The following is a 25,162-nucleotide window of genomic DNA, read 5'->3' as shown; positions in this document are numbered from 1 at the left end:
GATTTAGGGATGACTCTTTGTCCAGCCCTAGGGAGTGAAGACCTGTGGTTTGGTGAGTCTTTAGCCCGGCCGCTGACTCGCATGCAGTCCTACAGGGGAGGGCTGTCCTTGATCAGCCAAATCTCTCTGTTGTCTGGTGAGAGCTTTCCTGTCTGTGTTCCGTGTCCTCTCCAGTCCAAAGGTGTGTAGTTGGTTAATGGCTTAAAATGGTTTCCCAGGGCATTCAGGGGCTACGCAGAAAGGAAGAGACGGAAACGAGAGAATGATTCTGCAGCTGTTATACAGAGGTAGGGCCTGTTTTCTCCCGTAGCTGTAACCCTGCCTGGTGTTGCATGGGCCCTCTGGATCTCAGTGACGCTCGATGGCGTTGAATGTGGCTGTCCCTGTCTGTGTTGCTGTTCGTAGGGACACTAGCAGAGAGGCTGTGTTGGATATGTGGAGGTAGACTGAGGCTGCAGTGCTCAGGAGAGCCGATCTCTGTCTTCTTAAAGCAATGCTGTCAAGTTTCTTTTAAGCTTCCTTAGATGATACACAGGATCTGTGTCTGAGGCAGAAAAATATATAATCTGTGTTTAAAAAAAAACCCAAATATGCCATTTTCCCAGCCCTCTCCCAAATATTTGTTTGAGGTGAGCTGAATATCAAACCGGTGACTGCTGTGTGCGGTGGCTACATTGACAAATGCACCTCAGAAAACTGAGGCCCTGGCAAAATTAACATCAATAGTGCCTAGAAAATAAGTGCTTTATCTTACTTTAAAGAACAGTAAGGAAAAGGAATGGGGACTGATTCCTTGGCTGGGTGTTGCAGAGGGCCCTGGTTTCCCTCTGCTGGCTTCACAAGGCACACCCACAGTTGTAATCAAAACGGTTCTAGTTCTTTAAATGTGCTGAGGATTGTGTATTTTGGCAGCCTACAAAGGATAACATGGGATTTGTGCCACTGGTTAAAAATGATCACTTCAGCACTGTTCAAAACAAGAAATCCTGATGTTTGTCTCTCTCTTTAACTGGGGAACTGCCAAGAAGATTTTAGGTTGGTTTTTTTTTTAGCACCTTAAGGGTGGTGGCATTAATTATCAATAATGAAGATAAATAGGAATCAAAACTAAAGATGCTGTAAATAAATAGACAGTGTGTCTTTAAAAAGAAAGAGATCTCTCAGGGTTTTAGACAGAGGTGAGTCTTTAGAAAATGGCTTGTTCACGTGGCTTACAAGTACAAGAGTAGGAGTTGTGGACCTCCGTGGTGCTGTAGTCAGGATGGAGTCACATCTTCCTTGTGTGGAGTGGTCAGCAGGCCCCCTCGCTTCCTGTGGACACTGCAGGGCCAGGCAGGATCATACAGTGGGACCCCACCAGCCTTTATTTTGTGATACAGAGGAGATAAGATAGCAGCGATGGGCTGTTGTCAGCGGAGGGCGGTCAAATGTTCCTTCAGGGAGTAAGGAGGACCCTAGACCACCACAGACTGCATCGAGCCAGTCCAGCATGTGCTAGTGAAGTGAATTGAGTTACTTGTCTGAAGGAGGCAGCTGTCTGATCCACAGAGGTGAATCTTCATGTACTCAATCAGAGCTAAAATAAAGCTTTGTAAATAACATTATTAGCCCAAGTGCAAATGGAAATTTGCCATAGAATAGCGTTGCTCCCAGCTTCACTACCCAGCTTCTAGGTTTCCTTCTTGAGCTGCTGAATCTGGATCCTGATGGGATCCAAGGCTGAAGTGGGGGATGATGCAGAAGGTGCCGTGGATTAAGTGCTCTCCTGCAAGGGCTGTGTTGGGGCTGATCTCTCTGTACAGGAGCAGATGTCTCTGACTTCCCTGAATGACTTCATGTTGGTGCTGGAAATGTCTTCTAGTCCAGTTAGTTGGCTAAATCATCTGCATGGTTGTGACGTGTCCTTACTCATCCCATTAACCTCTGTGTGAGCCAGACTTGTCATGTCACCCCTCTCACCAGCAGCAGTCTCTGTGCTTGATGTGTGCAGTGTGTGTTGGGGCAGGAGGGAGCCTCAGGAGCTCCCCAACCCTTCCCATGTCCAGGTTGCTGGCGCACAGGCTCGATGACACCCTTGGGGCTGCACTGCAGGGTGAAGCCTCCCTGACTAAGTAGGGTTCATGGTGGAGTGACACATTCCTTGATAGTCTACATGCTGCTTCTTCCCCGTGTCTCCTCTGTTGTCCTGTTTGGTTCCTGTCCTCTTGGTTCCTCTTTAGGTGAGTGATGAGAAACTAAGGGAAATGGGTCCCTTGCGCTTGGAGGGGCTGGACGAGGAGTCCCTTTGCTGTGGTCTCCCAGGAGTGGCCAGGGTGGTCTACTTTACACTATGGGCTGTAGCTGCTCCCCAAGTCTTGCCCGCTGGTGGGCTTTCCTCTGGAACTGTGTACTTTGCAACTCCACCAAATCCTTCCTGTGCGTTCTGGGCAGGGAAGCACATGCTCAGTCAGTGTTGGCAGCGAGCAGCCCTGTGAGGACAGTCAGCCTTGCTGAGCAGTGCTCTCTGAGAAGGAAAATGCTGCTTCAGCCTTTCCCAGCTCTTTGCCCTGGAGAGCAGTGCGGGCTGCATGGTTGCTAACAGCACAAGGAGTGATTTTAGGAGCTGCTGTGAACGGGTTTGGGAATGAGCACAGCCATGAGCATGGTGTGTGCGTGCTGCCCAGTGGGGCAGAGCCTGGGCTCTCCACTTCCCTGCTGAAGCATGTGTGGACAAAAAGAGGAAGGGGAGCAGTTACTTCTTATTCCTGGGAGAAGAGGGAGCACCACCAACATGGGCAGTGGTGGTGTCTCCAGCAAAGTTACAGCATGGGTACTTTTAGGAACTGGAAGGTGAGAGAGGGTCCTGAGAAGGGGAGGGCCGTGTAGGACATCACCTGCCCTGTACAGCCAGCCCAGGTGGTTCCAAAGCAGCCACGCTCTTGACAAATATAACCGACCCCAGCACAGAACAGGTGCAGGTTGGGAACCTGCTCTCCAGCTTCTGAATGCCCGGAAGAAAATACACTGTTCTCCCAATGTTATGTTTTTTTCCTTCCATTTTTTTTTCAGTCCTGCTGGGCCTAGGTATTGCTTTGTTACCTTTCTCAGAGGTTTTGTTTGGCCTTTCTTTCAGGAATTTTCGGAAGCACCTCCGCATGGTGGGAAGCCGAAGGGTTAAAGCACAAAGTAAGTGAGCACCTGTAAGATGTGGCTGTCAGGAGTTGGGGTTGTGCCTATGAGATGTGGAGAGCTCTATGTTGCACACAGATGCGATTAGAAAGGACTTAGCGTTGCGCTGGAGAAAGGATTTGACCTACTGATGCCGTTTTACCCTATAAAAAAGGCCAGGTTATTGCAAGCCTCCAGGACACATGGATGTCTGCAAGCAGCCTGAGTTGTTTCCAAGGACCCTCTGCACAATTTCTATGGCCTCAGTGTGAGGAAAAGGAGAGCAGCAGCTTCCTTGTCCCACATGCACATGGTTTTCAGCGATCACATCGTTCGTGGACACTTGTGAGGAGAACCAGAGCAGAGAGTTCAGAGCTGGTGAGGGCTACTTGGTCTCTTCCTGAAGCTGCAGGACAGACGTTGCTCCCTTGGGGACAGTCAGTATTCCATGTGCTGTGCTGAGTGGCGGCTTTCTCTTTTCTCCTTCCCTGTCCCACTGACATCTCTGCAGCAGGACCTGGGGGAAAGTTGCCTGGTGGGGGCTGAGAGAACGGTGGAAGGGAGAAAGAAGAAAAGCAGGGAAGAGATTGAAACATGGGAGAAATAAGGGAGTGTATGCCTCACTGGGGAAGAAATCACCTCCTGGACCTGGGAAACAGAGGTTCCTTCTCCCTGAGGATGGCAACGTGCCTACATAACTTGCTTGGGTGGCTCCCTTATCGCTGTGAAATGGGCTGAGGATGGTGTAACCAGCTCCCGAGAGCTGAGGACAGCTCCAGAAGAGGAAACAGCTTGTTCTTCCCACCCCCTGACCAGGCCTCATGTACAGACTGCCCACAGCAGAGCATTGCTGAGTTGAATTTGTATTCTTTCCTTTTCATATGCTGTGGGAAGCAAACAGCAAACAGCATTGCCCTTTAAAATGTCTTTATTGGCATCTGCGTTAGCACTGCCTGAACCGAACAGGGCTCACCTCCCTCTCGAGCTATCTGGAAGTTCAGGCACGCCTCTGCCTTGGTAACTCTTGGGTCATGTTTTCAAAGCTTTCTTCCTGTGCACAATATGCCTGGTTTTAAATGAAAGCTGAGGACAGAGATCACCCGAAGAATTTCCTGTGTGATTTGTCTCCCTGGATACCTACCCTTGGATGTGCTGCAGCAGAGGCCAGGTTGCTTCTCAGCTCTTGTAATACAGTGCAGTGAATTCCTCTGCTGCTGACTCGAGATGTTGTTACTGGATCCAGGGCAGCAGACTTGCTCTGTCTGCTCCCAGAAATAGGCATTAGTGGTTATAACTGGCTGTTAATTTAGGTGTAATGGCTCTCACGTGGGCTTGCCAAGTCAGGAATTGTGGTTGGCAGTTCCCAGGAATTTGCCTGCAGTGCAGCCAGATGGGCCAAGCTCCATGGATTCCGCTTGGGAAATGCCGATACAAACAGTATAATGCCCACTGGCAAAAAGAAAAGCTAGGGGGAGTGCTCTCAAGAGTGCATTCAAGTGGAAACTGATGGATTTCCTCTTCAGCAACCAAACTTAGAAAGCATGAGCTTTCCTGAGCCCCTCCTCTGTTTGGTTCAGCTCTGACTGGGATGTCACTAGAACACGAAGGGAGAACTTACTGGAGGACTACTGCCTTCTTCTGGTCCTGTATGTGTCATTCGTTGTTAAGTCCATCTTCCCGTGAGGCCTTTGAGTCAGAGCATTTACTCTGGGGCACTGGAATAGCTTTGATTTAAACTGAGGTTTGAGCAGTGTGAATTGAAGGAGAGATGGTCAAGTGTCCTCCTTTATCTGTATTTCCCTGTAATGATCCTGTTCGGAAAGTGGTCACTTTCTCTCCTGCTGTCTGGAAGATAGACTGTTGTTTGCTGCGTGGAAAGGACTCGCGTTTGGCAAGTGGAAGAATGAGCCCCAGGGAGTCTGTGATGTGTAGCTTTGGTGGAAATCTACTGGATGTTTTGTTTTGCTGGCGGCAACAGAGATGGCTTTGGAGTCTCTTAATGTCCTGCTTTGGTTTTATCCTAGCATTTGCCGAACGGCGTGAGAGGAGCTTCAGCAGGTCCTGGAGTGACCCGACTCCCATCAAAGCTGATTCCTTCCATGACTCTCGAGAAAGTGAGTTCTGAGTCCTTTGAGCTTCCTCCTGTGGCCAAACCCTCCATCTGAGGTGTCGAATGGAGTCCCACTGGAGTAGCTCTTCTGTGCCCTTCTGTCCCATCTGTGATCCTTTTAGTTTCATGAGATCTGATCAAATACCACACCAGGTATATGCACCTGTCCATCTGTGTGTACCTGTATTTATTTGTAGAGCACAACACATCTGACCTCATGTTACTGTGCAGTTTCCAAAGGACGCCCAGTGGTACAGCTCACTCACAGCCCTCTGTTCCCATCATCCTTTATTCACTTGGAACCAAACAATCTATCTGGAAGCGCACCAGTCCAAGGCTACAGTCACCATAGTGGGGCTAACCTGCCTGGTTTCTTGTGCAAGAGCCCCTTCCGAGCTCTTTCCTAGGCTGGAATAGCTCAAGAGCACAGCTGCAGTGCTCCATGAGATGTAGCTTTGATTTCCTGGCCGTGCTGGCTGCACGGATACACTTGGAGTGATCTCATCTTCATTTGGGCTGCCAGGAATTCCTCTAGGAATCCCCAGCAATGCTGTGATGTTCTTCTTGTGGGGACTGAGATGCTGTTGTGTTAATTTGCAGGAGGAAGGGCCAGCATCTTCCCACTGTCTTTTTACAAAGGTAACAACAGGTTACTCAGATTTTATTGAAATCCTAGAGGCAAGGGATTTGGTGGATGTGAGTTTGCCCATGTTGAAATGGTTGGTGTGGTAAGTGAACTTTGCTAATGAAACGACTGCCTTATCAGGTAAGCACAAATCCAGCCCTCTCAGATGTAGAAGACACCAGGTTGTAGAGGGAGAAGTGTGAAAGGCCAGGTTCAAAACATGACCTGATTGTTCCTTTGCAGTCAGATTCCTCCCTGCTCCCTCAGCTAACTCAGAGGCGAATGGAAAAGACATGGTGCAGGCTCTGAGCACTGCTTGGAGACGCTCGGCCATCCCACAAGGCACAAATAGAGGCATCTCGGTTCTCTTTCCTCAGTCCCTGGCTCCAGGGAACCATCTCTGTTTTTAACTTTTAATGGTCAATTATATTCCTTCCAGATGTTTTTTTCCCCAGGAGGCATTGAAGGCCGACAGGTAAGGTCAATTCAATGGAGAACAAATTCAAGTACACTGTTGCAGTACTACTGTGTTTGCTACGGCTGTCCTCACACTCTGGGACTTCTCTGCCAGGACCAGTTTGACCAACAAGGCAGAGTTTCTTTATAACCATTCAGAGACCAGCTTTGAAGTCTTTGGAGTTTCTCATCAGCTTGGCAATGTTGAAATGTAGAGAGTCTGTCTGCGTTCTGTCTTCCTTTCCATTTCTGAAGTCACAGGGTGACTGTTGTGAATTGGCAGTTGAAAGCGAAACTCAGTGACTGTGAGAGTGATGAACTGTTCTGTGATACGTGGTATCGCACTCTGTGCGTGCGCTCTTCATTCGTTAAGTGTTTGTCTGTTTAGAGATGCCAGCCCCAAGTGTGGTGTCTGTTGCTCTGCCGAGGAAAGGAAGGCACAAGTCTCACGGCTTGTGGAACATCTTGCAAGGTAGCTGCCAGGCAGGATTGAGTTGGGAAGGCAAACTGTTCTGCATTTGTAACGCACGCTGTGTTCTGGCAGGCCATGACCTTCAGGATTCCTGCGGCACTTTGGATGGCGACTTTGACTTGAACTGGGAAGCAGAAAAGGAACTTGAAGCCATGGCATGTGACGGAGAAGACTTTATTCCACCAAAAATAATGGTGAGGATTTCCAGCTCAGCTCTCTGTATGTATGCAGGCTCTGTCTATCCCTTCAGAGCTGCTAAGTTTAGGATCTTCATGGGAAGAGGCAAAGTGTTTAGTGTAGGCAGCTCTTCAGGTGTGTACGAGGGTTGTTCAGAGAGCAGCCAAGACATGGCATCTGTTATTGCTGGAGATAGTGGGTGAAAGAAAGCTAGAAGTGGAAGAATTTGTAGTCTAACCCCAAATCAGAGCAGGACTGTTGCCAGCTGTCAAGTTAGCTTGAGTCTTGATAACCCTGACAGCAAAGACCTAAGTCCTCAGTCCAACAGCACCTCCTTCCTATTGCTTGTTTCATTTGCCTTGGAGCCATACGTCTTCCACTGAGATGCTTTCTGCTCTTTTATCATTCTTTGATGCTGGACTTCCACTTTGCTATGCTCTGTGAGGTTTGGCAGCCAGGACCAGGTTCTGACCTGGTTTCATCCCTCCTTTGGCCACAGGCACAAGTACTCAGACAAAAATGGGGTCTGGAGCTTCCAGCTTGTTCTTGCACAGAGGAAGGCTGTATGGAAGTGATCTTTACTGGGATACAGCCATTCGTGGTGACACATGAGCTGCTGCTTCTCTGTGCACACTGGTTTCCCCTTTACAAACTGTTGTCTCAGACTCAGTACTGCCTTTTAGGCAGAGCTGTGCGCATTCATTGGGGGCCGAGGAGGCTGTGAGACATGGGGGTACTTGGCAGGCTCTGTAGTGGATTGAAGGCTTGGAGGACCTTCCACAGGGCTCCAGGTAGGCTGGGTTAGCTGCTAGTTTGGGTAACGCCTGAGTGCAACTGAACAGGGCAGTGTTATCAGGGCCTTTTTGCTTCTCTACAGACTCTACTGGTTTCTCATCCTGTTGCACTGGGTTTTTTTCCCTTCCAGCTCATTTCTTCCAAGGTGCCCAAAGCAGAGTATGTCCCGACCATTATCCGCAGGGACGATCCCTCCATCATCCCCATTCTCTACGTAAGCATATCACATCTGTTCTCTCTGGGAGCGTGGGAGCGCGAGCAAGCTTCATACACTGAGTGTGAAGGGGGGTTCTCCTATCCTTTGTTCCTGTTATTGCGGTTCTGAAACACTGCTGTGATTTAGAAAAGTTGTGGGGAAAGGGCTGGGGATGTCCTGAAGTCACGTCAGGGGTGGCTCAGGTCTAGGTGGAAGAGTACAGTGGAGTGACAATGGCACTCCAGTGGGCCATGCAGGCACAGCCGGGTGGCAGCGGAGGATTAACAAGGGAAGGCAGGAATGGCCAGGGCACACAAGCAGAGCTGTGTGTTGCCAGGCTTAGGTCTCCTCCTTGTGCTCGTCCTTAGAGAGGATGAGTGGGACCTCAGAGCCTTGCAGTGGACTGTGAACCCCATCACACTATGAACAGTGTTGTGTCCCTGGCAGTCAGGAGTTTCACCTTGATTTTTTTGCTGGGAGTCTCCCCTAAGCAGGTGTCAAACATCAGCAACGAGGCCCAGGTCTGTTCTTCCTTATCACTTTGTATTCACTTAATTTGAACGGGTAAAGTTGGACTGACAGCCCAGTAAACTCAGTCTCCCTGTGCTGCTGAGAGTTTAGCTTTCCTGTCTCTCTTCCTTTGGGAGTTGTACAGTTCTCCTGCTGACCCTGCTGTTCCAGAGGCAGATGTGTTGGGAGTATGGCTGTTAGCCAGCTTGGGCATGTGGAAAGCCAGAGATTGGCTACAAAGCATGTAGTCAAGAGGCAAACACACATTGCTGATGCTGACTGCGTCTGATGGTACCTGCCTTGGGTTTGTTTGCAGGATTCATCTTCAAGCCTTTGGATGGACTTGGTCTTCATGGACCATTCAGTCTTCAGCTTCTTTGAGACTTGTTTTAGGGTGGTAATTCCTGTGACGTGGCTAAAAGCCATCACTTCATAGAATCATGAAATGGTTTGGGTTGGAAGGAACCTTAAAGCACATCCAGTTCCAACCCCCCTGCCCTGGGCAGGGACACCTCCCACTGGATCAGGCTGCTCAAGGCCCCATCCAACCCGGCCTATCAGTTGGTATAAGTGTGCTCCTAGACCATGTGTTTGCCTGAGAGTGAGATTGTGTGCAATATTAGAGACTGTAATAATGTCATGGGAGCTGGTGTAGTGACAGTGAACCTTGATATGTCTTCTCTTCTGGTTTTCAGGACCACGAACACGCCACCTTTGATGACATCCTAGGTACATGAGTGTTATTTCCTATTCTTAACTCCCGCCCTTAGCAAACGTAACCGATGAATAATGTTAAGGTTACTCCCCTGCCCTGTGCCTCAGCTGCCACTCATAGAGGTGTTTTTATCACCCTAGTGACACTGTCAGTCAATCAGCTGCTGTTGGGCATGCTGCAGTAATAAAACTTCACTCCTGTACTCATTTTCCATGCCAAGCTCCCAGTTTCTGAAAGGGAAGCTGAGGCACGGGGCAGCAGAGTTCCCTGTTGGTTGTACCCTTGTGAGTAAGCAGGAGCATTAACAGAGGGTCGGAACAACTGGGTCTGTTTCGCTTCTGTGGTCGCTAGAGAGCAGTGTCTGACGCTGCACAGTACTGTCTCTGCCTGCAATGTGCTGGCATTTCCTGCTTCCCACAGCACGGAAGCAAAGGGGTTGCTTTGACATCGGTGGGAATGCAGGTGCCATACACCTCTCACAGCTCAGCTCCTGCCTTCAGGACTAAAGTGAGAATAAATAAGATTAATTTTTAGCTTTCTGTGTTGTTCATAAATTCCAACTTGGCTTTTTTTTTTTTTTTTTTTTTCCAGAGGAAATAGAGAAGAAGCTTAACATTTATCGGAAAGGCTGCAAAATTTGGAAGATGCTGATATTTTGCCAGGTACATGAAAGTTATTAAGTGTTTGGATGGTTTGTTATAAATTTGTGGTTTTCTGCAGGGAAAATGACATAGAGGAACTAACATTCCAAGGTCAGATTCTGTTAAAGTAGCTGCATGTGTAGCTTTCGCTTCTCATTTCCCCAGGCACCGAGCAGTCTCATGGTGCTGTGACAGCAGGAAATAATCTGTTTTAGTGTGGCCGAGTCCAGAGCTGTGCTGCTTCTCAGCTGCTTTCAAGGAAACGCAGGCAAACCAGCACTAGCGCAGACCTCCAGAGGAGGATTCTGGAGAAAGGAACGAGCATTTGTGATGTGATTGTTACAGTTTTCATACAGGGACAGTGTTGTGTGTTGTGGATCAGCCTGGCAGAGGGCACAGCTTGGAGCTGGAGGCCAGCAGACATGGGAGAGGGATGGGGATAAGGACTTGCTGAGCTGTGGGTGGAACAGATTCCGGCACTACTGAAGCCAGGGCTTGCCGGGGATTTCTTTTGCAAGCCCCTTGTTCCTCAGGGTGATCAGCGTTGGATTTCCCCCAGAACTGTGCAAGGAACCCTGAAAAGAGAAGTTAGGAAAGGAACCTGACGTTTGCAGCACACGAACCTAGAGGCTGCAGTTTTGTTTTCCTAACGTTGTGCTTAATTTTTTCACACTCGCTTCTGCTACGGTGACATCTCGCCTGCTTGTCCTTGCTTTGCTCAGCTTCTTGACTTCCTACCACAGCAAGTCCCCAGCATCCCCAAACAAAAGGGACTTTCTTCTCTTCCCTATTACTCTCCAGCCACCAACAGTCAAGATTTGTGTCTGTTATTGTGCTTTTCTAGAGTGAGATGTGCATAGAACAGTGAAAAACAAAGAAACCAACCCCCACATACTATCCATGTGTGAATATTTCCTGAGCGAGAGTCCACTCGCATGGCGGTTGTGGCAGCCGTGCCAGCCTGGTGTGTCCGCTCTGCTCCCTTGTGGCACTCCTGGGAATGGCTCTGCAGGACCAGAAGCATCTGCAGGGTTTATTTCTTCAGGGCCTGTGCAAATCTCTCTGCCTCTCTTCTTGCAGGGAGGTCCCGGTCACTTATACTTGTTAAAGAACAAAGTTGCCACTTTCGCCAAAGTGGAGAAGGAGGAAGATATGATCCTGTGAGTGGCTGCGTTCTGTTTGGGGTTTGCTTAGTGTTTTTCTGCTGGATTTGCTCGTTGTTTGTAGCATGTGGCCTAAAAGGAGAGGAGGAGGGAGCTGGGGTGGCATGGTGAGGGGAACAGGAGGTTGAGAGGGGACCTAACAGCAACTTACAGCTCCTTCAGGGGCACTTGGGAAGGTGACAAAGCTGAGCTCATCCCTGAAGTGGTGCTGCCCTGGGGCAGGTCACCAGGAGATCTATGTTTTTATCTACTGCTCAGTGTCTGTCTGGACTAGAGACCATCAAAACAGGAAAAAAATGACATTTCCTCTCCTAACAAAGGCTTTGTTGACCAGAAACCAGAATGTGCACCTTGTGCCTCTGCTGCTCACAAGTGGCTGAGATGGCATTTCGATGCAGGTGACTAGTGGCAGAAGTCCAAACCGTTCCCCCCCAGCTGTCTGCTGTAACTGCCCTCTCAATCGCAGGGGGGAATGGAATTTCTCTCTGCAAAGCCTGCTCAAAGTCCAGCACGTTCCGCAGGAGGATTTTCTCTAAGGCCAGCGTGTCAGCCAGGGTCGCTGAGGCAACTTTGCTTCTTCCTGCAGAGAGTTCAGGGAGGTGATTGTGCCCCTGTGCTTGGCCCTGGTGAGGCCACGCCTTGAATCCTGGGCCCCCCACCACAAGAAGGACATTGAGGGGCAGGAGCATGTCCAGAAAAGAGAACAGAGATGATGAAGGGGCTGGAGAACAAGTCTTATGAGAGGCAATTGAGGGAGCTAGGGTTGTTTAGCCTGGAGGCTGAGACGAGACCTTATCACTGTCTACAACTGCCTGAAAGGAGGTTGTAGCAAGGTGGGTGCTGGTCTCTTCTCCCAAGTGACAGGTGATAGGATGAGAGGGAATGGCCTCAAGTTGCACCAGGGAGGTTTAGATTAGACATCAAGAAAAATTTCTTCCCTCAAAGGGTTCTCAGGTGCTGGCAGAGGCTGCCTGGGGAGGTGGTGGAGTCACCATCCCTGGAGGTGATTAAAAGATGGATAAATGAGGTGCTCGGGATTATGATTTAGTATTGGACAGGCATGGTTGGACTTGATGATCTCAAAGGTCTTTTCCAACCAAATAGTTCTATTATTCTCCGAGTTAAGCTTTGCCTGTTTTGCTGCCTGTTCGTTCAAACTTACTTGTGCTGGCTCAAATTTACTTGGCTCGCAGTGCTTCATTGTGGGGGAGAGGATGTATACCAGCCTGTTCCTACACAGCTTTCTGTTGGCATGAGAACTGAGGATAAAAATCGACATCTGCTCGGTGCTGTCATGCTCTGGCACAAACACTGTCAATGAAATTCTTCAGCACGTGTGCGTGTACACGCTTCTGAACTCACTCCAGGTGTAGCTGATAATTCAGGGACCTTCAAAAAGCTGTGAACACACAGCTGAAAACTAGGATACTTGGAAGTGAATGTCTCCATTGAACCTATGTGTCCCTGGGAGGCTGGCCTGGGGAAAGCTTAGGCTGCAGTGTGACCACAGACCCCACAGAAGAACTGTTGGACTTTGGAGCCCGCCAGGAGCCTGCTCGAACCCACTGCACGAGGAGGTGGTTGTATTTCATATCCCTTAGGCACCACACACCTGATCAGGAGTCAGAGTGTAAAGCAGATCTTACTGGTGAGCAGCATCGAGCATTGGCAAACACTGAACAGCCTGGTTTGGTGTTGTCTCTCTAGTTAGGGAGGAGAAAAACCTCTCTGGCTGTTCTTGGTTGATTTCCTGCCCTGGAAATGAGCCAGTGCAATGACAACACTCGTGTTTAGATAAGGCAATTGATAGAAAAGGGAGATGGGAAATTGCAGGAACTGCTACAAGAAGAGGATGTGTAGTAAAACTGTCACTCTAAAAGCACTCTTGGCGGACTTTGCTCCCTTCTCTTCGCCTTGTAGCTTCCTTGGCTCGATTGGCCGCTCCTCCTTCTCTACCACATGACTTAGACCTGCTCCTCAGGCCCCTGCTCTGCTCCTGCTCTTCCTTGTCTAAGAACCAGTGGCTCTTCTTGAGTAGCTTGCTCCTTGGGACCCTTCTGAGCAGTGTGTGTGCACATCCGTGTGATTGCTTACGAGGAGATAGAGATTTTTTAATTATGTATTCTTTTTTTATCCTGTTCTTTCCAGCTTCTGGAAGAGGTTGAGTCGGCTGATGAGTAAAGTCAATCCTGAACCAAATATCATTCACATCATGGGCTGCTATGTTCTTGGAAACCCCAATGGGGAGAAGGTAAGAGCTTCCAGGGTCACCTTTCTGGTAGTGTCTGCCTTGTAGCACCAAGCCCAGGGAGGCAGGAGTCACACTGTGACATCTAAACGTTCCTGTTCTGTGTGGGAACATGCTGCCACCCCGTCTCATGAGGGAATGAGTGAACCACCCTACGGATTGTGCCTTCCCCAGAGGGCAGGGGAGGCAATGACAGGTGACATGCAGGACAAATACTGAAGCCTTTGAGGAGAACAGGCATTCAAAGCACTTTATTTAAGTAATGATGAGCCAGAAGTTTCAAAGGATGTGAGGGGAAGGTTTTCTAGAGGTAAGGAACAAGGATGTGTGATTCTAGGTGCCTTAGATTTCATCTTTGTTTTCAGCTGCTGACTTTGATATGTTTTCCTTTCAGCTATTTCAGAATCTGAAAAACTTAATGAATCCTTATAGGGTTGCCTTCGAGTCTCCACTTGAACTATCAGCTCAAGGTAATTTATTTCCTCAGCAAAGATGCACACCTTCCCAATCAGCCTCCTCCTTCAGCGGACAGCTTCCTGAAAAAGCAATTTTGAGCTCCCTTAAGTCCCGCCATGGTCTTCATTTTGCCTGTAATCACCTTTGTGTAGTTCGGTTGCTGGTTTACTCCTGGCAGTTCCTCCATGCTCACATTTCATCTGTCTAAAAGACAAGTAGATGTTGTACTTGGGGACATGGTCTTGTGGTGGACCTAGCAGAGCTGGATTGATGGTTGAACTTGATGATCTTTAAAGGCATTTTCCAGCTGAAACCATTCTGTGTTTCTATCCTATTCTAGCCTCTCCCAGGCTACTAGCGACAGCAAAGTAGCATAAATAGTAGGTGGCTTTCTAGGCTGAATTTAGGACATCTGTCGTATTCCTAGGGCACATGAAGTCCATGGGGAAAATGCATATGCAGGCAGAACCTTTTCTGTACCCAAGTGTGCAAGGGTCTCTTCTCCAGGACTCACACCACTGGTGCAGAATGAGTCGAGTCATCAACAAGCAACTGGGATACAGCCCATTAGGGACGTTCTACAGCTCAGTGTGCTTTGCTTTATTTTGCTTGTAGCTGAAGATATCTCAAGGGGTTGTAGGATTTTTCCTGTTCTTTGGTCAATGTAAGTAGTTATGGGTGCAGTTTCATAAGCGACACATTCTGAATTTGCCCTCGTTATTTTATCTTTGCTGTAATCCTTTGTAATACTTTGTTCTCTTGGGAGATAAAAACACGCAGCATTGGGCTGTAAGGACTGTGGATGTTTCTACTGCTGCTCGCAGCTGGCATCAGCACTGATGGGTTATTCTTGACTCCCCCTCACTGTCACAGCAGCATACGGGAGCTGAGCTTTTTCATGCTGCTTGGGAGTTCTGTGTGTGTCCTGCTGAGGTATGGACGCCACTTTAAGACAGTGCTTGCACAGATCCCACAGCAAATGTGCTCGTACGTAGGTGCCAAGGAGAAAGGAAGTCCTTGGGTTTATATGCGTCTGGTGGCAGGGCCACAGGTTCTGTGAGCTGATCTTCCAGGAGGCTGGACTGAAGAATGCATCTGAATTTATCCCCTTGATCAATCTGGGACGCGCTAATAGCGTACCCTCTCTAATCCCTTACAAAGTCATCTAAAACTAATCTTAATCAGGCCTCAAAAGCGAAAATCCCCTCCTTGAGCCCTGCCTCAGGCCAGGGTTTGCCCTTGTTCCCAAGTGCACTCACTGCCTCCAGCGCCAGCCCCGTGCCCGGGTTTAGTTGTGACCACCTTCAATTGGAGGTGCTGGTGGTACAGAACTCACATTAGTGTGTCCTGCTGAGCTTGTTGCCATGAGAAGAAACGGCTCTGCAGGAAGGAGATGGCAGTGAACACTCATTTAAAAAAATATATATTGTATTTTCCATGTTAATTATTTTTCCTGTTTCCCACAAAGCTTGGCAGAGAGTTTACTCTTGGTTTGTAACTTTCTGAAGGCCCCATGTCTGCTGTTGGAGTCCTTGTTGGATCCTCTACATCTTCCAACCCCCCAGGTCTGCAGTCAGTGCAAAGAGGTCAAAGTCTGGAGACAGACTTGTGTTCTGTTGCTGCCCCATGAACAAACCCTGCTGGGGGATTATAAAGAGCCTTTCATGGTTTAGGATGTCGTAAAAAGAAGTTTGCTTCTCATGGGCAACCTTGCCTGCCCTGGATAGGTGCTGAATGTCAGTGTTCTCCACGAGGCACAGAGAGTTCTCCAGTGCCCTGTCTGTATGTTGGTTGGGTTTTGTGACTGCTGCAGCCTCTTGGGTCTCTTCCTCGTGCCACAGGGTGTAACCCTTCTGCTTCGTTTCACTTCTAGGTAAGCAAATGATTGAGACTTACTTTGACTTCCGCCTTTACCGCCTCTGGAAGACCCGCCAGCACTCTAAACTATTGGATTACGATGACATTTTATGAGCTGGAGAAGACTTTGCGAGAGGAAGTTGGTCACCAGTGTCCAAGAAGTCGTGCTTATCGCAGAGAGACTTTTTTATTGGCACGGGGAGCCCTTCAAAGCCCTATAGGAGGCAGCAGCGCTAAAGAGGGGGAAGAAGGAGCCCTCGCAAGTGTGTTAGGAGGAAAGTCTCCTGGGTGAAGAGAGACTGGAGGGAAAGGGTTTGACACCTCGCTCGCCTCCGGTCAGAGCCATGGTGTCTGAGAGGAGCTGTGTGAAACAAGGACAGGATGGAGTTCCTTGCAGAACTGAGCTGTTTTGGGTCAGAATGGGCCAGATTTGATTCCAGGTCCTTTTAAAGACTTTTGAAGCTCAGGTTTTCTTACAAAAAAATAAATAAATAAATAAAATCAATTACCCACGCACTACAACAAAGAAGTGACCAGAGCAAGGAGGTGTTTGTACTAATGGGTCCTTCTGTGCGGGGGATATTGGAGAGCAAGGACTGCTACACCTACTCCTGCAAGCTTAGATCAAGACAATCCAGTTTCCATGTGAATAGATACTGGAATATAGAATTGAAGTCTAACTCTCTTTTTGTTTAATAGAAAATAAGTGCAATTTTTATAGTGAGGGGGTAAAACCCCTCCCAGTATTTAATCAGTTACAAATAACACACCAGTAACCAATAGATGAGGTATTTTTGGTCTGCTTGAAAATATATTCAAAATGGTAATATATCTTCTGTAGACATATTTAATCACCAGCAAACATGGTTTTAACGTAACTGAGCAGACCCTGCACGTCTGCTGCATTGGTTAATCTGGTTTGGTTCCTTACCTTCAGAGTAGCTGTGTTGCACCGTTGTACGTGCTCTCACGAATGTATAGTTCTCCAATTAGACACTACTTTGTTATTTTCTATTTTGCTGCTTGCAAAACTATGGGACTTTAGTTTTGCTGAAATACTTTAGGTTAGAAATACGATACCTGGCTGGGAAACCTCCCTCAGGTTCACTATGGTATAAAAATGAATTAGAAATTAATAGCCATGGTAATTACTTGTTGATGCCAGTGTTTTTGCTGTGTGTTGAGAGATGAGCTCTCCTCCTGGTCTGCGGTGCGGAGCCGCACGGCCTTCAGAAACCCTCTGAGGAGACTGTTTATGGGGCGTTTGGAGAAATGCTTCTGCAGGAATGCAGCACGGGTTTGTAGCATGAGTTTGAATCTTCACTTGATTGCCAGTTGTTTGTCCATAAACCACCTGTGTTCCAGTGCTAACAGACCTGTTTTTCGCTCTGAGCTCCACAATATGTTCTCTGTAGGATGTGGTAAACCCAGAGCTCCGTCAGAACAGCCCGGGGCTGAGATCCCAGGCTGGTACTTGATGTTTGAGGAGGTATTTTGGAATATCTTTACTTTTTGTTTGTTTAGGATGGGGGCGGTGTGTGTGTATTGTTTTTTCAGTTTGGGAAAGGTTTTTTTTATCTTCTAGTCTCCTGTTCAGAGGACATTGCTCACAGTCCGCGTAGGTCACTGGCAATTCTGGAAGGTGATGCAAGTTATTTCTCAGTCAAACATACTGGAAAATAACAGGGAAAGATTAACTTGGTTTCCTGACTTCCTGCTGTCTAAAAATAGTTGATTGTGAAGAAAAATACCTGTACAAATCTTTTGAATATTTACAAAAAGCACTAGTTGTTCTGGTTGTAGCGTACTCCTTTCCCCCATGACGTACCTGTGGGTTTGGGGAGCAGCCTCTGGCTGGAACTGCTGAACCCTGTACATTGATAGCCGTTTTATAGCCAAACTTTTGAAGAAATAATGTACATACCGTGAATAAGGAGAAGAGTAGGTGGAGAGAGAAGGGTTAAAGGCATCAAAAGCAATGTATTGAGCTAAACCTGGCTGGGCTGTTGCCTCCCCATCTGTTTGGAGCTGTTGGGAAGCTGCCTTGCTGCGCTGCCCTGACCGTGGGGAGCTTTGGTCACCAGGTCTCCTCCCTGGCTGGAGCTTTATCCTCTTGGCTGGGTTGTGTTTTCCGGACTCGTAGTGAGGGGGAGAACAGGCACCACTCTGTAGCTTTTGGATGAAAATGCCAGCTGTAAAAAAGAAAACAAAATTGATGCTGATTCTCTGTTATTTATTGGGAGGCAGGAGCCACAGGTGCGGTACAAGCACGGAGTCATGCGGTATCTGGAGAAGGAAATGGTAGTGGCAGGATTAAAATGCTGACACAAGACTCTCCTTCTCTGCCCCTTTTACCACCCGTGGTTGTACTCCTGCTTGGAGGCAGACAAACTGTTCTTCCTTTGTCTTTTCTAGAGTAAAATCCCCATTCAGTGAACTTGGTAGCATGAATGTAGCATCGTGGAATTGCTGAGAATCTTATTTAACTCCATGAGGGCCCGTTTCTGTGTCCATTTCAGTGACTTCTCCGTAGAACTGTTGTGTTTCTCTCCTCACTGACAGCTGTAGAACTAGGGGTGCGAAGCAGGACACTAGATTGTACAGCTGATTGCTTCTGTGGGAAGATGTGTGTGGAGGTGGACATTACTGACTGTGTTCCTGGTGCTGTGGACCATAGTATGGTATGATGACAAACAACAAATGCATTTCTCTCTTTTCCAAAGATCTATATTCCTCATAGTTTGTGATGTTTATGACATGAGCGTATTTCCTTTGTAGTGTTCATTTGACTAAAGAGATGAATTACTCTAAAAGCTGTGACTGGAAAGACAATAGAGTTTGGATGTTTGAAGTCCTTTGTGCAAATAGTGTTGTTAAAGTTAACCTTTTCTGGCAGAGGAAAACAAATTTCTGCCCCTTCTTAACTGGTTGGATTTTTCAAGTGGCCACTGGGAAGAGCAGGGTCAGCAGAGGGTAGGATGCAAAAAAACCCAACCCAATTATAATTAAAATTTAGAGTTAAAAATAGAGCCTGTATCTTCCTCACTTGGACCAGCCCGTAGAGGATGGCCTCTGGATGTGCACACGGCACAGTCACAGCCAGGACATCCCCTGCACAGAGGCCAAGTGTCCGTCCCTCGCACCCTGAGTCCAGAGCAGTGGTGGCTGCCCCATCCCTGGAGGTGTTCAAGGCCAGGTTGGATGGGGCTTGGAACAACCGGATCCAGTGGGAGGTGTCCCTGCCCATGACAGGGGGTAGGACTGGTTGGGCTTTAATGTCCCTTCTGACCCAAACCGTCCTGTGATTCTGTGAGGGTCTCTGCAGCTCCTCCTCCAGGAGCTGTTGGGGATGGGGTCAGGCATGGCGTGCAGGCTCAGCTTTGTCTGGGGCAGCTGTGGCTGCTGGGTGTGCAGGACAATTTGTCGTTCCACTTCGACCTGTTCCTACCAGCCTTCGGCTGCCAGCTCTTGGGGTGTGTCTGTGAAGCCCTGAAACCAGTTTGTTTATGCATGGCCCATAATTGCCATCTGAATTGGTTTGGTTCAGCTCACCTGTCCCAAGGGGGTCACTGGAGCGAGTTGTTTGTGGTGCAGTTGAGCTCCTGTCCTGCCTATGCTCTTAGAGGAAGCAGCCTGGCGCACAATTATGCCCAGCCGTGCCACGCAGAACCACCGCTGTAGCTCCCATGCGGCCTGGATTTGCTCTGAGACAGGGTTGGATGTGCCTTCCAAGCCCTTCCCTGGCCTGATGGGGGAGGAGAAGGGTGAGCAGCGCCAGTGTCATAGAATCATTGAATAGTTTGGGTTGGAAGAGACCTCAAAGCCCATCCAGTCCCACTCCCTGCCATGGGCAGGGACACCTCCCACTGGATACGGTTGCTCCAAGCCCCATCCAACCTGGCCTTGAACCCCTCCAGGGATGGGGCAGCCACCACTGCTCTGGGCAACCTGGGCCAGGGCCTCCCCACCCTCACAGCAAAACATTTCTGCCTAAGATCTCATCTCAATCTCCCCTCTTTCAGCTCAAAATTTTTCCCTTCATCCTCTCCCTGCACTCCCTGACCAAGAGCCCCTCCCCAGCTTTCCTGGATCCCCTTTCAGCACTGGAAGCTGCTCTAAGGTCCTTGCTCCCCAGGAAGGCTCATGCACTGTGAGCAGCCCCTGACCATATCCTGTAGGGAATATTCACTTGGTTGTAGAGGCCTCAGGGGTTGTCTTCTTGGATGCGCCACTCATCCTATACAGGGTTTTCCAGAGAGGCTGTTCTCTTTTCCTCTTATTTGGCTGAGAAGGAAAGAGAAGCAGCAAATTCAGGTTCCCTGAGGGATGTAGAAAAATTGAATTACAGCTTTTTTGCACCTCCTTGTGCTGCAGCTTCCCTTGCAGCTGAGGTCTATGGTGGGAAATGGATGAGTTGGCAGATAATATCTTCCTGCATTAAAAAAAAACCCAAAAAAAACAGGAAAATCCTTGGAGCTGTAGCAAAACATTGTACTGCAAAAGGCAGGCAGCCCACCTGTCCTGCCCCGAGGGAGGGCTCTGCTGTGCACGGCCGTGGGATCCCACCGCATCTGCCTCCCGGTGCCTCTGGAGCTGCCCGAGCCCTGTGCTGGGGCTGCACTCTACCTCTGCGGAGGGAAGTTGGGAAATGAACCTGCTCTTCATTTCAGGACTCTGGAAATGGATTTGTTCTTTGTTTCTCAGCCTGGATTTGTCGCCTGGAGCTCAGCACGGGTTTCCTCCTCCAGGTGCTTCTGGAGTGTGTGTGTATGTGCATTCACATCATCTCTTCACACGCAGGCCCTTTCCTTGGTCTGGGTGAGATGTCCCCACCTCGATCAGCCCTGCTTGTTTTGCCACTTGGGGTAAAGCGAGAGGCAGCGTTATCGCTGTCGTCTGTGCCGTGTGAGCGTCTCTCTGGCTCCTGGCACGTGGCCACACGCAAACGCTGCTGCTGTTTTGGGCCGTGACTGCGTTGGTGACCTGTGCTGGGAGTTCCTGTTCCCAGGGCTCTGCTGGCAGAGTGACTGCAAACGCCGCTTCGTCACCTTCAGGCAACAGGAATGGGGTTAGCGGAAAGAATGGCAAATGCTGATTTTAATTAGCCATCCTGGTTGGATCTGGAAATCGGAGCGTGTCCTTATCGCAACCCAGACAGGAGGCAGAACAACAGGCTCTGTCTGCTCTTGTGGTGTGAGTAGAAACATTCAACGCATCAAAGCCCAGTTCAGGAGTCACACGAATATATTATCAATGCTTTGGTCCAGGAGAAGGTACACTACTGTACGATTGAAAAAGCCTTCCACGGCCGCTGGTGATGGACACACTCTGCTGGAACCATGCACCAGAGGATGTGCTGGGCTGCGTCATCCTTCCTCCAGCCGTCGGCTCGTGTCGGGACACACATTTGCAGGTACGCAGTTGGCCGAAGCGCTCTGTGCTCTGGGGTTGCCATGAGATTCTCTGGAGCTGCTGATCCAGCTGTTCCCACAGGATGCCGTGCAGTGTCCTCTCGCAGGAGGCTGAGCAGCAAGATTGTTTTCCACGCCAGCCATAGGAAGTTGGTTGTGAACCTGTATTTCTGTCCCACTGATTACGGAGTATCCAGGGCTTTCTGCATCTCCCCTAGCAGCGTGTTGGTGGAAACGCAAGCCAGAGTCACCTGGAAACTGTTAACAGCCTTGATAACAGGTCAGCCTGCTAATAATCCCACATACCGGAGCTGAGTGAGTAAATGTGTGGGTTAATTGCCTGAACCTGACTGGAATCGCTGTTCCTCCCAGGTAATCCCATGTAATCGGCTCCATTAGCAGTCAGATACTGGAGTTTGTCTGCCCGAAACACCAGTGTGCGGTATCTTGCCAAGACTGTGCCCGAGCTGCCCAAGAGCGACAGGAGCCGGTAGCTGCTTTGATGCAGAAATTAATTCAGCCCAACATCCTATGGAGCAGTGTGAAAACCTTAAAGACTGGAAGGAATAAACATTGTGGATATTAAATGTAAAGAATCCATCTGAAGGGAAGGAAAATTGTGATATTTTTTTTCCTTGTTAAGAACTAATACAATCTCATAATTTTTCACATTATGGTATTGGTGTTAGAGTATCCTTAAAATTGATACACGTGGGGACAGGTAAGCCCCAGCGAGGGCTGCCTGCCTTCTGATAGCGAGGAGGCAGCCTGTATTCAGTTAACTGGGCACTCCAGGCTGTCTGCCTTATCTCTGCTCGATTAATCATGGCAGTAAAGGCCAATAAACCTTTGGCAAGAGGAGCCTCTCTGCCCACATCAGGCCTGGAGGAGAGCGGACTTGTTCGCAGAGCCCCTCAAGCAGACGATGGAGCCAGGCTTTCCCCTCCGGTGCTTCCCCAGGATGGACAGCCGTGGCCTGTCTCTGTCCCTGTCCCCTCTGTGTCCCCGGGGGCTCCTCCCAGGGTTGTGTAGAGAAGGTGCTGAGCTGTCACTGCAGAGCGAGGGGCTGTGACAGCCAGCTGGAGGCTGGTCACTGCGCCAGGGACACTGGCCTCTGGCTCAGGACCAGCACAGATGACCCTCAGCAATGTTCAGAAACCTTCGGTGGAATGCTGGGGTTATTTGATATATTTTTCTTAATATTTATATTAGGATCATGGAATAGTTTGGGTTGGAAGGGACCTCAAAGCCTATCCAGTTCCACCCCCTGCCATGGGCAGGGACACCTCCCACTGGCTCAGGCTGCCCAAGGCCCATCCAACCTGGCCTTGAACACCTCCAGGGATGGGGCAGCCACCACTGCTCTGGGCAACCTGGGCCAGTGTCTCACCACCCTCATCGTGAAGTTCTTCCTTATGTCCAGTCTAAATCTGCCCCTCTCCAGTTTATACCCATTGCCCCTCGTCCTATCACCAGAAGCCTTTGGAAACAGCCCTTCCCAGCTTTCTTGTAGCTCCTTCAGGTACTGGAACATCGTTATAAGGTCTCCTCAGAGCCTTTCCCTCTCCAGGCCGAACAAGCCCAACTCTCTCAGCCTGTCCTCGCACAGGAGATGCTCCAGATCTAATATTCTGGTGCTACAACTCCCTTGTAGCGATACAGTCCCTACTGCAGGGTCTGGTTAACTCGGAGTTGAGAATTCAAGGACAGGAAGCTGTACCCTTATTTGAGATGCCCTATAAACACGGCAAGCGGTACAGCTAAACAAGGCCCTCGGAGCGCAGATCCTGCTGTGCCCTGGTGCTAAACGAGATGATATTTTGCTCGATGTGGAGATGGGGATGACTGAGGAAACCAAACAAGTTTGTTGTTCCCCATCCCAGGAAACCAGGCTGGAGTCATACCCAACTGAGCAAAAAGGGGCTGCAGTTTTCCTGCTGTGTGTTTCCTGTTGTTCCTTATCAACACTATTCCTGGAACCAGGGTGACTTCAGCTGCGGTACCAAGCAACGGCAAAACCTGAACTCTAACAGGGCAGGGAGTCAATGTGCTTTGGGATCATTGCTGTTCCCCTCAGGGTTCAGGCACCAGGTTCCATTTCCAGCTCCTTTGCTCGCTGCCAGCCCTTCCTTTGCTGCCGCAGAGTCGCTGGGGAGTGCCGCAGAGTCGCTTTGCTGCGAAGAAAACGAAACGCATGGGTCGTGAGTAGAAAAGACACCGGTGCAGGTTTGAAAATCAGTCTGGCAATATGGAGAAGGATATGTTCTATCCTGGAGTGCTCCAGAATATCCAAGTCAGTTACTTTCAGCCAAATGAGAAAAAGAAAGAATCCCAGTTGTCAAACTAATGGGAGAAAACCCCTATCCAAGCGTGAATGGGAATGGACCGCCTGACAAACCGTGTGAAGGTAAAGCCCTGTGCTCTGATTCTGCCTTTGCTTTCAGCTGAGGTCAGAGGGGGTTGATGGTGCTGCTCCTTCCCAAATCAAATTCGAGGGCAGGGGAACACCAGCCTGCACCGCTCCACGCAGGGCTGGGTCTGTACCGGCCTGCCTGGTGTCTCCGAGCAGCTGGATTCCTTGTCTGCTCATCCCATCCCAGCAGGAAGGCAGAACAGACGCAAGAGGAGCTTAAAACACTGGCCCCAGGAGAGCCTCTGGGGTAGGGACCTCAGCCCGAGCTGAGCTGCTCAGGGGCCAAAACTGTCTTAAAGTTAACAGGGAGCTAAAAGCAAAGATTGTGAGCTCCGAGCGCTCAGTGGGCCCTGGAGGAGCAGGTTGGCTCCTGGGGAAAGTCCAAAGGCAGCCTCCCCAAAGCATCCTCCCTGCTTTTCCAGGTGTTTTCTGGCTGGCTGCTGCCAAGGGCAAATGTGTCCATGACATAGGAGCCCTCTGCCATCCCTGCCGCCTCCCTGAACTGGTTTCTGTGAGAGTCTTGCTGCTTCATGTGTGATAACTGGGTTACAAATCCATGAATGTTTCTAGAGTTTAAGGCGTGATTTAATAAAAAGAGACGTTTCTGGGAAAGCAGGTTTTCTCGTTTGGTGTTTTTCGGTGGTGCTCTGTGGCTGAGTTCATCTATGCAGGAAATGCAGCTTGGCAGATGCTTTGCTGTGCTGACAGGAGAGGGGAATACAGGCACCGGGTGTCTCTGAATGGTGAAGGAAGTGGTGAAAACTGGAAAGCAGAGCTTTAGAGGTGCTGGAGGCCCTGATGGGGCCATGCCCTGAGGAGCAGCACAGCGCAGTGTGGTTAAAATGGTGCCTTGAGCAGCCTGATCCAGTGGGAGGTGTCCCTGCCCATGGCAGAGCTTGGAAATGGATGAGCTCTAAGGTTCCTTCCAACCCAAACTATTCTGTGATTCTATGACAAGGTCAAAACTCCTGAGGTTTTAATGAAGGGACCCTCAGAGGGAGGCAGATCCAGTGGTGGGGGTAGGACAGGGTGTTCACAGTTCCAGCAGCATCCACGGCTTAGTCAGTATGGAGCGGGTCACTGAGGACCTTGCAGGCGTTAGTGTTGTGCCTTTTCCTGGAAGGAAGGCTGATCTCTGAGCATAGTCCTGTACGCGGAGAAACAGCCCTGGAGAAAGCCTGGGGAGGCTCAAGGGCTGACATTCCTGTGGGGAAAGCAGACCAGCTCTACCTAAAGCTCGTGTCCTGGAGGGCAGAAGGCATCGGAACACAGTAAGTCACTTTCTTTGTCACAGGTCTGACTGAATGGCCGAAGGGAGTGGGTATGGCTTAAAATCCCAGTGTCAACTTTCCACCTTTATCTCCAACACGGACAGTCACCTGCATGTGCATCTTTCAATCAGTGTGGTAACTGCAGCCCCTCTGAGCAGAGGCAGAGAAACAGGCTGGACAGTTTGAGGCATATTTCTTTACCACTGGTGTCTCTCAGCCTTCAGTTTTGCATCCTTCCCGCTTGGAGATGATGTTGTCCAGCGGGCTGGGACATGCTGTATCCATCTCAGCAGTGTGACAGATGGGAGAAACCACTTAATCCCTTACCCACGAGCATTATTGGTGCCAGGAGTACCCGGTGGCCAGAAAGATGGTCTTTATTCTTTATCCTGCAACAACTCCATGTTGGCATTCTCCTGCTTTTAAATCAGTGCTGTAGGGTACAAAGTCAATTTTATCACAGAAGCCCAGTTACGATGGATTATTTCTATCCATCACT

General features: G+C 49.3%; 1 protein-coding gene across 5 annotated transcripts in view; it reads left to right on the top strand.

Moving 5' to 3' along the window:
- NSMF (NMDA receptor synaptonuclear signaling and neuronal migration factor) overlaps window positions 1-18,419 on the top strand; it is a 47,358-nt gene extending 28,939 nt beyond the window's left edge. For 2 of the 5 annotated variants that reach the window (XM_054083934.1, XM_054083936.1), the window contains 10 exons: window positions 3,113-3,165; window positions 5,172-5,261; window positions 6,883-7,004; window positions 7,913-7,996; window positions 9,184-9,217; window positions 9,795-9,865; window positions 10,925-11,004; window positions 13,156-13,258; window positions 13,650-13,725; window positions 15,585-18,419. In XM_054083934.1, coding sequence (XP_053939909.1) covers window positions 3,113-3,165; window positions 5,172-5,261; window positions 6,883-7,004; window positions 7,913-7,996; window positions 9,184-9,217; window positions 9,795-9,865; window positions 10,925-11,004; window positions 13,156-13,258; window positions 13,650-13,725; window positions 15,585-15,682 — 811 coding nt within the window. In that variant the 3' untranslated portion in view covers window positions 15,683-18,419. Of the gene's footprint in view, window positions 1-218; window positions 288-3,112; window positions 3,166-5,171; window positions 5,262-6,882; window positions 7,005-7,912; window positions 7,997-9,183; window positions 9,218-9,794; window positions 9,866-10,924; window positions 11,005-13,155; window positions 13,259-13,649; window positions 13,726-15,584 lie in introns of all 5 variants that reach the window. The other 3 variants (XM_054083937.1, XM_054083938.1, XM_054083935.1) reach the window with 3 other exon arrangements.
- Window positions 18,420-25,162: the final 6,743 nt, after the last annotated feature.

This window comes from Cuculus canorus, chromosome 19, assembly GCF_017976375.1.
Source record: "Cuculus canorus isolate bCucCan1 chromosome 19, bCucCan1.pri, whole genome shotgun sequence".
Taxonomy (NCBI): domain Eukaryota; kingdom Metazoa; phylum Chordata; class Aves; order Cuculiformes; family Cuculidae; genus Cuculus; species Cuculus canorus.
This window is presented reverse-complemented; position numbering and strand designations above follow the sequence as displayed.